Here is a 16,354-nt window from a genome sequence, read left to right as displayed (position 1 = left end):
CCTCCCTCAAAACTTCTGCAGCCTTCTGGTCGTCATAACCCAGTAAGGCTGCGCTCAACTTTTCTGGCCTGACCATGTATGAGCCCTTTGGCTTCCCACCTTTCCCTGGGTCGGTCTCCCCTGAAAGGGCCGGTACACTATCGGGAGCCCACTGGCTGTGAAGATGGTCTTGCCCTCTCTGGACGCTCTCATGGTGTGCTGCCACAAATCTGTGTCCAGTTCCCCCCATTTTGCTTTGGGATCCCAGGCCATGCTCGCTCTAAACTCCTCATCATATTGTGCCCACGCATAACCCCCCTCTGTGATCTGCGCTTCCCAAATAACGTCCATGTATTTAAAGAGCGCCATGCAGTGCTCTGGATATTTTTGCAGTAAACGCTTGCCTAAATCAAAAACGCAGCCGTTGGCCAACTCATACGCCTCTTCTTTTGACCCTTCTTTTGTGTGCACTTCTCTATGAAACAGTTTAAGCATTTCCACATATTCTCTCTTCCAAATGCGCTCTTTAGTCATCAGCATCAGATGCGCTCCCAGCAGTTTAGTCACCCCCATAAAAGGAAGTTTTTTAATATTCAACTCCTTACTTTCTACCTTATTTTTTTTCTCATCAGTTGTCTCCTCCCCTTTATCAGCAGTCTCTACGCTTTTGTTGGCTTCCACTTTGGTATTTCCCTTCTTACCTTCTTCCTTTTCGTTGACCACGCCTACATCTAAAATGTACTTGCACTTCCATAACCTACCCTCCTCCCCCTATATCGCCCCCCTCCCTGTCCCAACCGAAAGCATCACTGGCTTCCCCAGCCTTCCCTGTGCTTTACCTGGCTCTAAGGAGGGTGCCTGTGTTGCTGCAGTTGGCCTCTCCAGTGACCCCGCGGTCGATACCGACTTAGCTGGCCTCCCTGCAGGCTCCGAGACACATTACTCTGTCCCCCCTACCCCATCATCCTCATCCTGCAATTCGCCTTCTTCAAGGCTCTACTAATCAAAATCAAGCTCTTCTCACCATTCACGCATCTCAACCTGATGGCCCCTACTGAGCCCTCGACTCCTTGCCTCAGGGGGGGCCGACTGCACCCGCCGTTATCACACCGGACCCTCTGCTTGCTTATTCCTGTGTTCCTTTGGCCCTGTTCCTCCATACTCCTAACGTACTCTCTGCCCACTGCCGCCCCATCTTGAACAATTCACCCACCTCCCTGTCACTAACCCCCCTTCCTCTCCTTCACTATAGTCCAGCCCGGCAGCAATGCCTGCCTTTGACTGATCCTGCCCTGCCATTGACCCAGGGCCCCCACTACCTTGACTTAGCCCGTCCTTCCTTTTACCCCCTTTTTTCCTGACTCATGCCCTTTTCTTCAACCTCAAAAGATCCACCCCCGCGCCCCAACGTGCCCAGCCCCTCACTTCCTTGTTCCAGGAAGTGAAAATATCTAACCACTCCCATGCTTTGCTGCCCCCTGCAGGCTCCCGTTCCCCAGGAATGTCCTCCTCCTCTCCCTCTGAAACATTGGGCTCCTGATCCCCAATACCCGGCGAACAATCCTCCCTCGACCCTCCCAAGGCTTCCCACCATACCCCAGTGCGACATCCTCCTGCCGGGAATGCCCCCAACCTGTGGATACCTCCAAACCTGCCCACGGGAGCGTGCTCTCTGAACCGGAATACCTCTGGTGGTCGCTCCCTCCCCACAGGCCTCCTGTACTCTCATCCCCTGTGCCCCTGTCTCCCGCTCCTGCTGGGGCATAACCGCATCCCCACACTCCCCTCTTCCCCTCCGACCCAAGGCCTCATTCCCCTGCACCCCCGCCGCTCTGGAGGCCTCGGACACACTCGGTCAATGCCCTGGAGCTGACGGGACCTTTCCTCGCGTCCCTCCCATCATAGCGCCTAATGGATCCGCGCGCCCGTTCAGGCGGTAATCCTCCATTTTAATCGACTGTTAACCTCACTACCAACAAGAAAAATTCTCCAGCTATGCTGCTCCCAGCCACCAGGTCACCAAACCTAAAATGGTGGCTGGGAGCGTCCCTCATGAGCCCTTATACTGTTGGGCTATAATTGGGCTCCATTAAAAACCAACCCAAAATTACAAAATGGCCGGTACCTGGCCAGCCCTACCCCTCCCAATCTGCCCGGGGGCAGATATCCCTAGGCTCGGCTGCCTCCCAAACCCTCCTTGCAGCATACCCTCCGTAAACCAACGCATCCATTTCATCACCTGGTGGCACCAGCCCCAGCACTCACAGCCTCTTCAGGCCCAGTCCAATCGGCGCCGACTAGCTGGCTTGGCACAGAATCTCTGTGCGACAGGGGGGGTCTCCAGAGCATGCCCACCCCAACCCTCAGCCCCGATGGTAGTCCACTGGCCGCAACAGAACAGAGTTCTCCTTGAGCTGCTGTTGCTGATCGCAGTACAGCCGCATAGTAGCAAGCGTCTCTGGGCCTCGTCACGCCACAAGGATCTCACTGTACTCCGCTGGGTTGCTGAATCCCAGAGTAGCTATCGTCTCTTGTGGACTCCCAACACTTTCCCCCTTAAAGCCAGTAGATTGATAAGCATAATTCAGCTCTCTGCTGTCCAGTAGGAGCGAAAGCGGTACAGGATTCCAAAGGATTAGGCCTGGCGAGACGGGAGCTGAGCTCGGCTACATCCTGCTGGCCATCTTGTCAGGTCAAGCCACCCACCTTGATATACTCTTTACTTGTTTTTGGTGTATGCTGTCTGATTCCTGTGGTTTCTTTTGACGTGAAGGAGTTTACCCCTTGGCATTTTGTGAATAATATTTCTGGGGTGGCAATTGTTGGCATGTAGTGTAGAGTTAGATGCAGTCTCATTTTGGGGAATTTTTCTGCTGATTTTGTTGTTCTTGATACAGGTGGTAAGATACATGTAATCCACTTGCTGTTTCAAGATAGTTGAGGTAATTAATTGCAATGCCCCATCTATTGATTGTCAATTTTTCCCATATTCTTCTAGGAACTTGGCCCTGCCATATTACTAGAAAATCAATACAGTGTCCCCAGAAAATGATATGTTTGTTTAGGTGTTGAAAGGCTTTATCCCAAAGCTAATAATTATCAGCCTCAGCCACAAATTTACAGGTGTACGATGGAACAATTTTGACTCCAAAACTGGCCCATTGCTTTTGTAGGAATATGGCATTGTTGAATGTAAAAACATTGTGGTTAAGGCAGAATTGTAACATTTCTATATTCATATTCATTACTTTACAAAAAGTGAACTTACCTGAAAGGTAGAGCAACTGACCCAAAACTTCTAGGCCACCCAGGTTGCAAGTTATCCCCCTTTTCAGCAAGAAACAATTAGGAATTAACCTTAAACATAGGCATACTTTCCTATGCAAGTTTCTCCATTTTTCTCAACTCCAAGACAGTCTTGTTCATATTTATTGTCTGATCGAATAATTAAATCCATCAACAAAATATAACACACAAGATTTTAAACACCCCCTAACTCCTTTATTCTGAGACACTCTTGTTTTCCGTCTAGGTTTATTTAATATTTCTGATGGATTTGCTTCGTCTTGGTTTTTTAATATGCCATCAGTCTTCAGTATCACTGTATTGCCAATAGTAAAGTTAATATAAACCATAACAAAGGAAACAGATGTTGGCAGGAGGATTATGATTCTCCATTTTGTACTGCAGATTTGTGGGTCCACTAGCAATTTCCCAAGTTAGCAATTTCCCAAGTTACCTGTTTGAGAACCTTGTGTGTACTGCTCGGCTGTCTCCTCTCCTCTAAAGAGTACATCCATGCGGCATTGCTCATTTATGCAAGGTTGACACTGATGCACTTGTTTTACACTTGTATTCATAATTAAGCTGACCTTTTGTGATTGTCTCAAGTTAGAGGTGGGCTTACACTTGAGGGCTGTACACCCTTGTCGCATCTAGCCTGCAACTCTTTATGTAACTACTGTGCTTCTGTGGAAGGTATGTCTCCTGGCTCTTCCTTTGAGCATCAGGCAATGCATTATACCTTTATGATATACATTTATTTATATCTTCAAGATATATAGATGTGAAGGTCAGAATAATATATCTGTATACACCAATATATATTTACATAGTCAATTTTCTGGTCGTTGGGATTTTCGCTACAGTACTGTGGTAGCACAACCATAAACACTCCATATTTAGACATAGAAGTTTCTCACCCAGGCAGTGAGCACGATTTTGACCAAATATGTTATTTGAAACAATTTTTCAAAAAGCGGTACTAAGAGAAGTTGCCAAAGAGCCTCAAGTGTTGATTGGATCCCTTATTTGTTCTGGGAGTTGGAGTGTGGGGCACAGTGTTGGGTTTCAGCAGTCAGATCGGCGTTTATCTGAGCAGCAAAAAACCCAGTAGGTTTACGGGCTGTGCTGGTACCTTGACACAAGTGTGACTACAGGATGGCACATGACGCCGGATACACATGATGCCACAATAACCCAAAATTAGGGGTGATCTACAGACAGATTATAATCTCAGGTTTGAGCTTTAGGGCTCTTACACACACTCATAGAATGAATGTGTAGTTTTTAGAGGCTGGGACACAATTGCAGCTGTGAAGAAGGCTCCAGATCTATGTAGACATTCTCTTTAATCAAGGTTAATTGAGCAATAAATCTCCACGGTAACCTTGTTTTTTTCATGTTTTTTAACCATAACCCCAGTTTCCTACTAATAAAGGACTTAACTTGGGATATACTGTGAGGTACTTTTATTCACCACATCTCTGGATCCCTGCACGATCCAGTTTCAAATTCATCCAAGAACTCCTAGTGACTTTTTCTTGGTTGAATCCGCCCTGGTGATATTGCCCTACTAGGGTGTGGATAGCTGCCGATGATGAAGCATGTCACGATAAGTCAGTGAAGCGTCACTCCAATATCTTTGGATACCCCAGCAAGACGATAGAGTTTTGGCCTGTTTTTCCTTTCTTTTTATTGGTGTAGTTGCTCATAGGTGAGTGAGTCTCTTCAGTCAGTATCTATTCACCTAGCATACTAGAATAATAATGGACCTGGGTATAACATACCATCTATAAGACTGCTTCATTAATATTTATCTGATTGTATGATACATGTTTGATGGGTGTGTATTGACTGTGTAAGTGGAGATGTTTTGTGTGGTCTGCTGGCTTGGTAGGTGATTCATGAAATTATGTCCATATCTCTGGCTCAATGGAGAGCATTAGACTACTGTAATTGTCACTTGTAAGTGATAGTGGTCAACAGTTCATCCAAAACAACCCATCTACAAATCTGTGTTACTTTCTACTAATCAACACAGATGACAACAGAACCCTATAGAGTATTACATCTCACATATTTATTCTGGTTTATTAATCTCCATTATTTCTGCTAGGAGACTGCGATGATGCCCTCCGTGTGAAAATGTCGTGTGGACATGCTGTTGATCCCAACTCATTAACCGGATGGTGCCGTAGTCTGTTAGATCAGGTATGTCTAGATGTATTGCAACATTACTCTACTTTTAGTACTCTTCTGGTGTCAATTTGAGTGCCAATTCATAATTTTATAGTCCCTTCCACAAATCGCATATATCTCTGTAAAATACTAATTTGCTATCAAATCATTAATATGCTTATTGGGAACTCAAATACAATTTGCTGAAAGGGTGTCTAGTGTTCTTTTAGGTCTAGCATTGGCCAAGACATTTTGCGTTTAATAAAAAATATATATATCATACATACTCAATTCCTGGTGCTTTCAGTCAGCCTTCTTCATTCATTGGTCTGCTCACATTTTGCACTGTTTTCAGTTATTTGTGTGATGCCTGTCTTCTTACAAGGCCATTCACAAACAATATAAGGAAAAGGGTGTAAGCCAATACCAGACTACCTGCCTTTACCATTACTTGTTTAAGAATGCTTTCCCCAACCTCAGAATGCCAAGATTGTAGAAATGGGGTTTCTTGTTGAATAGGGTATGCACCTACGCCAGGCAGAACCCACCACTTTATTCAGGGCAAGTCAGATACACACCAAAGATAACCTGTGCTTACAGTTATGTTATCTTATTTATGCTTATAGAGCGCACGGTTAACCTAGGGTGTCCTGGCACTAAGCACTGATTACCTGAGGAGCATAAGGCCTAGAGGTGAGAAAAGAACCATGTCTTCAAACCCTTCCGAAAAGAAATAAGATCTGGGGCATTTCTCAGTTGGAAAGGCAGTTCATTCCAAGCCTTAGAGGCGCAGTGAACAAAACTTCTGCCTCGCCAGTTCGTTTTCTTAAAAGAGGGGGTTATTACTCGTTTAGACCCAGTTGACCTTAGTGTTCTGTTTGGGATATACCATGAGAATTTGGATTTAAGGAACTCAGGACCTGTTCCATTCACAGCTTTAAAGACAATACAAAGAGCTTTAAATCGAGATTTTAATGGTACTGGAAGCCAATGCAATTTCTTAAGTTCTCCCTTAACTGAGACGAACCTGGGTGTTCCGGTCCGCAGTCTGGCTGCCGCATTCTGGACCACTTGAAACCTGTTCAGATGTTGTTTTTGAACATTGAGATATAAGCTGTTGCAATAGTCGAGACGCAACATTAGGAGTGCCGTCACCACAGTCCTAAGGCTCCTCTCAGACATTTTCTTGATAATTCTGAGGACCATGAAGCATGCAGAAGTCACCATGCTCACTTGGTCCCCCATGGTGAGTTTATTATACACCACAATACCAAAATTCTTGGCTTTTCTTGATGGTATAGGACACAAGCCCAGATCCTCCGGCCACCACTCTGGTGTCCACACTCGTGGATTATTGCCAAACTTTAAAACCTCGGTCTTAGCCGAGTTAAGCTTTAGACAATTGGCGGACATCCAGGTTGAGATGGATCCCATACAGTCATGGAAGCGATCACCTGCCTCCTTTTCCGCTCCCTCCGTCAGCGACAACACAATTTGTGTGTCGTCAGCATAAGAGGTGAGCTGGAACCCAAAGGATCTAATGATACCAGCCAGGGGTGCCACATAAATATTAAAAAGCGTGAGGCTAAGAGCTGAGCCCTGTGGCACCCCACACGGCAGTGAAAAAGGTTTTGAGATGTTACCATCTAGGTCTACAGTTTGTGACCTGTCCGTCAGGAGCGATTTTAACAGTTTCCAGGCCGAACCCCTTATACCTAATTCAGATAGCCGGTTAGGCAGTACCATGTGGTGAACCGTATCAAAGGCCACGGAAAGGTCTAATAGGATCAGCATAGCATTCCCTCCCCTATCCACGGCCTCTCTAATTTCCTCTGTGGATTTTAACAGAGCCAACTCAGTGCTATGAAAGGCTCTGAACCCATATTGCGATGGATCCAAAGAGTTGTTAGAAAGAAGAAAATCACTGAGTTGGCTATTCATTTCTTTTTCCAGTAATTTGGCTGGCAGGGGAAGTCTAGAGATTGGTCGATAGTTATTGGGGTCCTTGGGATCCAATGACTGTTTCTTCAGTAATGGAAGAACGGAAGCTTGTTTCCATATTTTTGGAAAAATTCCGGATGAAAACATAGCATTAAGCAAGGGAGTAAGTGCGGTACCAATAATATCGAGAATTTGATTAGTAATCCAAACTGGACAAGGGTCACTGGGAGCACCAGATTTGATGCAGTCCAACAGTTTCAGTGTATCTAACCTCTCCAGGGGGATAAAATGGTCAAGTGTCCCCTCTGGGGGACATGAACTTTCCAATTCTCTTATATTGAGGTCGGTCTGGTTTTTGTTGATCAAACCAATCGCAGATGAAAATATAGTTTCAATTTTCAACTTAAAAAATTCTGCAATTTTGTTGCAGAAATCAGGAGCATTGTGATTCTTGGGCGTATTGGGACTGGACAATTTAATGACGGTTTTGAAAAGTTCTATAGAATTGGATTCGGCCTTAGTTATTTGTAGTGAGAAGTACTCTTTCTTTGCTTCCAAAAGAGATTGCTTATAATTGGAAATAGCATTTTTGTGCTCTACCTTATTAGATTCTGCATAATGTTTACGCCATTTCCTTTCAGCGTGTTTAAATATCAGTTTCTTAGCCTTAAGCTTTTCTGAGTACCAGGGAGCAGTGGGAGAAATTCGTTTAGGTGTCCATTTTTTATAAGGAACTAATTGATCACATGCCTTAGCAAGCCAATTATTATGAAGAGTCGTTGCCTCCTCTACGTCCAGCGGAAGCTGATACCTTGAGTTTTTGAGAGTGGATTCAAGACTTTTGACATCCAATTTGCCCCATGCTCTAGTAATAATCTCCTTGGTTTGTCTCAGACCAGAGGAATGAGCAAGAAAGCTGTTTAGTTCAAACTTGATCGCGCAGTGATCAGACCATGCGATCGGGAAAATTGAGACATCAGCTAAATCAGTATTGTTGGAATATATACTGTCAAGGGTATGAACTTTTACGTGTGTAGGTGGGATTACCAATTGTTTAAGGCTTCCTATACCCATGATTTGTTCGAGTCTAGACGTGTCAGGATCACTACATTTTTCCAAATGGAAATTAAAATCTCCCAGCATCGTGAGGGACTGTAAACACAGCCCTTCTTCTAACAACGAACTCAGGGAGTCTTAGAAACCACTTTTGGAACCAGGTGGCCGGTAGATTAATGTACCTTTGAAGGGTTTATAGGAAGCAGAATATATCTTTAAAGTTAGAGCCTCACACACCTGAATAGAAACTGGAACAAAGTTCGGGGTGAGTGACTCGTGATAGATAATCGCAAGCCCTTCCCCTTTTTTCTGTGGCTGGTCGAGTGTGTAACAATGAAAACCAGGCGGTGTTGCCTTAACCAGGTCTGGGCCAGAGGAACTATGTGACCACGTCTCAGTGATAAAAGCCAATTTTACATTGTTATCCTCCAGTAGGAGGGCGCATTCCATACTGTGCTTCACTAACGATCTGGCACTAAATAAAATGCATTTCAAAGGAACTCCGCTTCCATAGCCCATCTTGTTATCCAGTCTGGTAGCTTGGTGCAGAACAGGCAGGCTTATCATCAGTGGAAATGTGTAAAGCGTTTGTGCAACAAACACTCACAGTAACACAATGAATACACCCAAAAAAGAGATGTCACACAGAGGTATATAAAATAACTTATTGAATTATAACCATATTAAGGCCAAAACTACATAAATACATTATATACTCTTCAAAATATGCATCTTTTCAGATAGTACTTGTTATCCTGATCAAAACAAGACCAAAACAATAACAATCCTATGTGTACTCTTGGAGATATGTTTATTTTAACAAATATCACTTTAAATGCATAGAAGACACATAAGGACTTTTCAAGGTATGTTTTAAATAAGTATTACATTGAATGCATGATCGTAACCACAGTGAATGTATAGAGTAATCACAATACGCAAAGATATAGTTGCTTCTCCTATCTTCAGTATTTTAGATTTACCAGCAGACAGATGATATGCCCAAACGGTGTAGGGCTAGTGCAATACTCCCAAGGGGATACTGTGTACTGCAGCGCTCCTGATCCGTTAGGTACGGGGCCAAAAGTAATACTTGACAGGGAGCTGAACCAATGGTGCCCCACAGGTCTCCTGGGACCTGTGATAAGAAGGTGTTGCAGCCGCCAGCAAACGTGCAGGTCGGCTGATGATGCGACAGGTCTGAAGGCGGGATCACAATGCCTTTTTTATGGTTGTCCTCTAAGTTCGGGCTGCCATGACTGTCCTCCATTATTTAGCGCAGGCTCTGCAGCATTGTAGGTCCCAGGAAGGCAATGATCTCCAGCCTGGGTAGGTGCTACTCCCCGGGTGAGGTAAGACCGTATTGCCCCTGGGGAGAGCCTCTGACATGGCCCTCAGAAGTGGTGTCCTCTCATTGGCAGCACAGGTTGTGAACCCTGTTCACTGTGTCTCTCGTGGTGGAGGGGCCTTGCTAGGGGGGAGTTCCAAAGGCTGGACTGGTCGCAGGTTGTAGGCAGGGGGATAGTGCCATGGGACAGCACCCTTCTCCAAAGAGTTGTTCATCGCGGGCCCCTTTCTGTGGGTCCACACTGGAGGATTTCATTTGGAGCTGCTATGACATGGCTCCGGTCGTCACGGAAACCAGGTGGGGCCACAACCTCAGGGCTTCCCTCAGCGCTGGGATGTGAAAACACACACCAGTCTCTGAAAGTAAGAAGCGCTCGACACACACCGGACACACACCGGTTCGGGGTGCTCAACATGCCCTGATCCTTTTAAACTGGGGGCACCAGGAAGCACTCAACCTGCGCTGGATGTGGAATGTGAGGCAAGGAACCAACGATCATGGCTTCCTAATCAGAACTCTGCTGCCAGACTCGCAGGAGACAGAGTCCCAAAGTAGAGTTACTTAAGCGCAATTTTGATGGCCCAGAGATTGCAGAACAGAGGGCAAGCCAACAAGCCCTTGGAGAACACTTGTGGCACAAAGGGAGGTGGCAAGCAGCAGGCCTGTGCATAAAGTCATGTTGCAAAGTGGCAGTCTCTCCTACAGCCCAGCAGTCAATAGGCAGCAGCCAACACAACAAAGCAATTAGTCAAAGTAGTGGTCCCTCCCGGCAGCACGCAGACCTCTCCTGGCAATGTGCAGATGTAAAGCTAGCAGGGTCTGGTTACGAGTCCCATGCAGTGTTGGAATATAAGGGATCAAAGCCACATACTTGTACTCTATAATGTCTTTGATACAGTGGATGACTTCAAAAGAACCCTTAAAAGAGCACACAAATCTCTTTCAGCCCAGTCGTGGCTCCAGACGATCAGTGGGGGGAGTAAATCTTTGTGTGAGGGCAGGACACATCCTATTCAAAGTTAAGTGTGAACCACCTCTCCCAGCTCAGAAAAACTATCAGTATGCAGATGAAGGCAGATGCATCTCTTGTCACACCCAGCCCTTCCTGTGTTGTGGCTGTCTAGAAAGTATGGCCAGAGAGTGTAGCTGTCACCCAGACATGTATTTGAGACAGGCTGCAAAGTACAACGAGTAGTAAGCACAGAGAAATGCCCACTTCTAAAAGTGGCATTTCTAAAATAGTAATGTGAAATCCAACTGCAGCAGAAAGTAGGATTCATCACTACCATTAAACACATACATGGCAACACCACTCCTTTCTGATCAGGAATTACCACTTCAAAGTATATAAGGGAATTCCCAAAGCAAGCCTATGAGAGGAGTAGGCCTCATAGTGAAAAACAAAATAGGCTGTTTGTCACTACCAGGAAATGCAAAACATAAAGGTACATGTCCTACCGTTTATTTGCACAGCTTGCCTAGGGCCTACTTTAGGGGTGTCCTCTTTGAATTAACAGAGGAGTTCAAGGCTCGGCAAGTAGTTTTAAATGCCATGTTGATGTGGCAGTGAACTGTGCAGACAGGCCCTGCAGTGGCAGGCCTGAGACAGGTTTGAAAGGCTACTTCCGTGGGTAGCACAATCAGTGCTGCAGGCCCATTATTCACATTTGATTTACAGGTCCTGGGTATATGATATACCACTATACAAGGGACTTGCAGTCAATCAAATATGCCAAGCAGGTGCAAACCAATCATACCATGTATGGGGAAGAGCGCACATGCATTTTAGCACTGTTAAGCAGTTGTAAAGTACAAAGAGTCCTGATGCCAACAAAAAGAAGTTCAGAAACAAGGGAGGAGGAAGGCAAAAAGTTTTGGGATAACCGTGTAGAAAGTGCCAGGTCCAAAACATGACTACTGAGGAGTGATTTGTGGTATTCTGTACTTCACTGACAATATTCCCCATGCACATTATTCTCGCCCATAGAGATGAAGATTCTGACTTGAGTGGCAAAAATGAAAACTCTAACAGTCCTCACGAGGGGGAGGATTCCAGGGGTTTTAGATGGCTCCTGCAGCATCAGAATCTCTTTTCATTTCTTGTGACAAAAATAATGCAATAAGTGTTTCGATAGTTAGCATGAATGGGATGAGGAGCGTGATGTATTTCCCTAAGTGACTGTGACTTCATATGTAAGTATAATATGGACATGCACTAAGAGCACACTAGCTATATTGGTGAGGTGAATAATTGAACTGCCCTGTTCTTATAGAGCCTTAAGAAAAATTCTGCCTGTGTGCAAGTACACCTATTAGGTAAAAGAGCTCCATGGATCACACAACAGTCAAATTGTTTTTCATCAAGGAACATTATGCTTGCGTACGACACTCGTATGCTAATCTAGTTTAAGTCATGATTGATGATATAAGCAGTGCATATGAGATTGCACAATGAATCAAAACTCGCAAACTTCTCACGGCTTGGTGATCTGCATGGTGACCTAATATCGCCATTTTGGGATCTTCATTAATATTCTTAATACTGAATAATAATGTAGATGTGAAAGAATCTGAAATACTATCATGCTCTGGACTGAAGCACTACATTGACTTCTTAAGTGTGAAGGGTACAGCTTTTGCCAAGCGTTGCTTTACTGGAAGCAAGTTGAGACCTTAACTACTTTAACTAAGCTGTATATTCTGAAAGCACTGACATCTTGCTAAGATCTTAACTCTATTCCATGATCCTCCCCTAAATACTCACACCCCAACTTCCCAACACCCAAACACCCGAGCCTTGATGACAAACCCTAACAGAAACAAATTAACATATGTCGTTGAATCCAAACATTTGCTTGTGATGCCTGCCCGGCCTTGGACCACACTGATCTTGAGTCATCTCTTCTTTACAGTCCCCACCGCTCCTTCTTACTTCCCTCCCTTCCTTATTTCTCTGGCATTCCCCTTACCCACCACCAGAAAAACTCTTGCTGGTGGTGTTCTTTCTGTGTGCCCTGTGCCTCCTGCTATCCCTGACCCACTCAACATTCTCTCCAGTACATCCAGGTGCAACCTGTTCCCCCAATGTGGACAAATGCACCCAATCATGCTCAAACAATGACGGAAATGCATAAACTATCTCTGGGTGATCAATTACTCTGACCCTTCTTGCTCAGCAGAAACCTCAAGTTCGAGGCATATGAGCTGCAGATCACACACTGAGGATAAGATCGCCATCTGGTGTTGGGGTCGGATGATTGCAGGTTGTTGTCGTCTTCGGAAGAAGCCTTTGGTCACGAGGTTGGTGACTCCTCCCCTGGACAACAGTGCGCATGGGCATCCACTCCATCGTCTGATTGTTTTTTCCGCCATTGGGTTCAGATGAACTTTTTTCCGCTCCTGCAGAAAACTTTCAACAATCTTTTTTCAATCGACATCGAAATCATCTCGGACCGGTTCCGGAAGCGGCTGATGGACAGGACACCCTTCAAGAAATGCCCCCGGTGTGGAGCGAAGTTCCCCCACAGTGATCACCACGAGGTTTGCAACCTCTGCCTGTCGCCGGAACACAACGAGTCGACCTGTCCAGCTTGTTCCGCTTTCCGCTCCAAGAAGACCCTCCGGGACCGAAGAGCTCGACGCCATATTATGGCCAAACCAGCTCCAGAACCGGAGGACATCTTTGCTCAGGATGTTCCTGAAGATGACACCGAAGATCTCGACATCGTGTCCGAGGCCGACGATTCCGATGACCTCATCACTCCAGTGCGGCGTGTGAGTACCAACCCCCCTGCCCCTGCCCCATCCAAAAAGACATTGGTCAAGACTCCGCCAGCTGGGCCCAGTCGAGACCGGAAATCCTCTTCAGAAGCCCCGCCCTCGGGCCCGGCTCCGAAGACATCTAAGCCTGTAGGTGGCTCGGGCTCGAGCAAACCTCATGTGATTGTGCCTATAACACCTTCGGCACCGAAAACTCCACTGTCGGCACCGAAACAGGCTCCAAGACCGAAATCTCCTTCGGCACCGAAACGTTCCTCGGCACCGAAGTCTCCACCGGCGCCGAAACGTTCTTCGACATCGATGCCTAAAAGTCCATCGGCACCGAACTTTCCTTCGGCACCGAAAAAATCATCGGCACCGAAGAACCCATCGACGCCGAAAAATCCATCGACGCCGAAACCTCTGTCGGCACCGAAAAATCCATCGGTACCGAAAACTCCGTCCACACCGAAAAAAGTTCATAAAGACCCGAAACGGTCATCACCACCACCGCCTTCGGAGCCAGATGAACTTTTTCGCCCAGATCCTACTCAAAAGCGGATCTACATCAATCCCGAAACCGGACATGTGACTGCCGTCCCATACAAGAAACGGAAGCTGGACATCACACCACCTCCAGCTCCCATACGGAAGAAGGACTGTGCTCCTTCACCACTTCGTCCTTCCTCTCCTTTATTACCTCCTAACCCATCCCCCCCTCCTCCTCCTCCTTCTCCTTTACCTTTACCTTTACCATCTCCCTATCATTCACCTCCTTCACAGGATGATAATGATGACTTAGGGGGAGGGGCGGACCCTGATTTATTTAATGATCATGTTGATCCAAACGACCCTTTTACGTTCCCAGACACAGCACCCGTAGATGACTGGTCTTATCCAATACCTGACATGCCTGACCCCACTACCTACCCCTCCAAGCCCTCCCCTCCTGATGACCACTTAGGGTTTGGCCAACTTATAAATAGGGCAGCAACATTCCACGGCGTCACAATGCACACAGACGCCCTTGAAGAAGACTTTCTCCTCGATACCTTTGAGCAGTCACAAAAAACTGTTCACATACTGCCCATGATCAAAGGGGTTATAAAGCATGCTACTGAAGTCTTTAAAGACCCTGTACGAGCTAGGGTTCTCAACCCACGCATCGAAAAAAAGTACCGACCAGCCCCGCAAGACCCTGCATACATTAAGGCCCAGCTCCCTTTAGACTCCTTGGTCGTATCAAATGCCAGGAAGCGCGTTAACTCACAGACAACTGGAGAAATGCCTCCCCCAGACAAGGAGTCTAAGCTTTTAGAGGCCTCAGGCAAACGGGTCGCCGCGCAGGCGGCTAACCATTGGCGCATTGCGAATACCCAGGCCCTGTTAGCCCGGTATGATAGGGCGCATTATGACCAACTTGAGGACCTTCTGCAACATCTGCCTGAACCCTTTAAGTCCCAGGCCTCTGACCTTATCCAAGAAGGCAAATTAATATCTAATACGTTACAACAAACAAATGATGGACGGAATGCTGACAATGCATACATTCTCCCCCAGTCAAGAGATCTGGGTTAAATCCCTCGTTCTTTTGCCCACTACACCACCCCAGTTTAGACATGGCCATATGCAAATCAGTCTTGACCCTGTGCCTCATGGGAACAGTCCAGCCCGAACTGCCAAGCCATGTCTTCCCTGGACCGGAATCAAGCATCCTAGGACCGGTTTCTGGCTATCAGCCGTCATCAGCCAGGATAGCTTGACTCCAGTGGCGTAGTGAGCACGGGTCCCACGTCTGGGAATACCCATCCCACTTAGGGCGAAAAGCGTTACAACAAACAAATGATGGACGGAATGCTGACAATGCATACATTCTCCCCCAGTCAAGAGATCTGGGTTAAATCCCTCGTTCTTTTGCCCACTACACCACCCCAGTTTAGACATGGCCATATGCAAATCAGTCTTGACCCTGTGCCTCATGGGAACAGTCCAGCCCGAACTGCCAAGCCATGTCTTCCCTGGACAGGAATCAAGCATCCTAGGACCGGTTTCTGGCTATCAGCCGTCATCAGCCAGGATAGCTTGACTCCAGTGGCATAGTGAGCACGGGTCCCACGTCTGGGAATACCCATCCCACTTAGGGCGAAAAGCGTTACAACAAACAAATGATGGACGGAATGCTGACAATGCATACATTCTCCCCCAGTCAAGAGATCTGGGTTAAATCCATCGTTCTTTTGCCCACTACACCACCCCAGTTTAGACATGGCCATATGCAAATCAGTCTTGACCCTGTGCCTCATGGGAACAGTCCAGCCCGAACTGCCAAGCCATGTCTTCCCTGGACCGGAATCAAGCATCCTAGGACCGGTTTCTGGCTATCAGCCGTCATCAGCCAGGATAGCTTGACTCCAGTGGCGTAGTGAGCACGGGTCCCACGTCTGGGAATACCCATCCCACTTAGGGCGAAAAGCGTTACAACAAACAAATGATGGACGGAATGCTGACAATGCATACATTCTCCCCCAGTCAAGAGATCTGGGTTAATCCATCGTTCTTTTGCCCACTACACCACCCCAGTTTAGACATGGCCATATGCAAATCAGTCTTGACCCTGTGCCTCATGGGAACAGTCCAGCCCGAACTGCCAAGCCATGTCTTCCCTGGACCGGAATCAAGCATCCTAGGACCGGTTTCTGGCTATCAGCCGTCATCAGCCAGGATAGCTTGACTCCAGTGGCGTAGTGAGCACGGGTCCCACGTCTGGGAATACCCATCCCACTTAGGGCGAAAAGCGTTACAACAAACAAA

The 16,354-nt window shown here is 46.5% G+C and overlaps 1 protein-coding gene across 1 annotated transcript in view; it reads left to right on the top strand.

Annotated features, from left to right (window-relative positions):
- Window positions 1-16,354, top strand: part of LOC146785215 (putative E3 ubiquitin-protein ligase RNF144A) — a 197,208-nt gene that overhangs the window by 49,791 nt on the left and 131,063 nt on the right. Inside the window, exon 2 of the mRNA XM_085634120.1 lies at window positions 5,378-5,472. Within this exon, the coding sequence (XP_085490246.1) occupies window positions 5,378-5,472 (95 nt within the window). The remainder of the gene's footprint in view (window positions 1-5,377; window positions 5,473-16,354) is intronic.

Source organism: Triturus cristatus, chromosome 11 (genome assembly GCF_964204655.1).
Source record: "Triturus cristatus chromosome 11, aTriCri1.1, whole genome shotgun sequence".
Classification (NCBI taxonomy): domain Eukaryota; kingdom Metazoa; phylum Chordata; class Amphibia; order Caudata; family Salamandridae; genus Triturus; species Triturus cristatus.
This window is presented reverse-complemented; position numbering and strand designations above follow the sequence as displayed.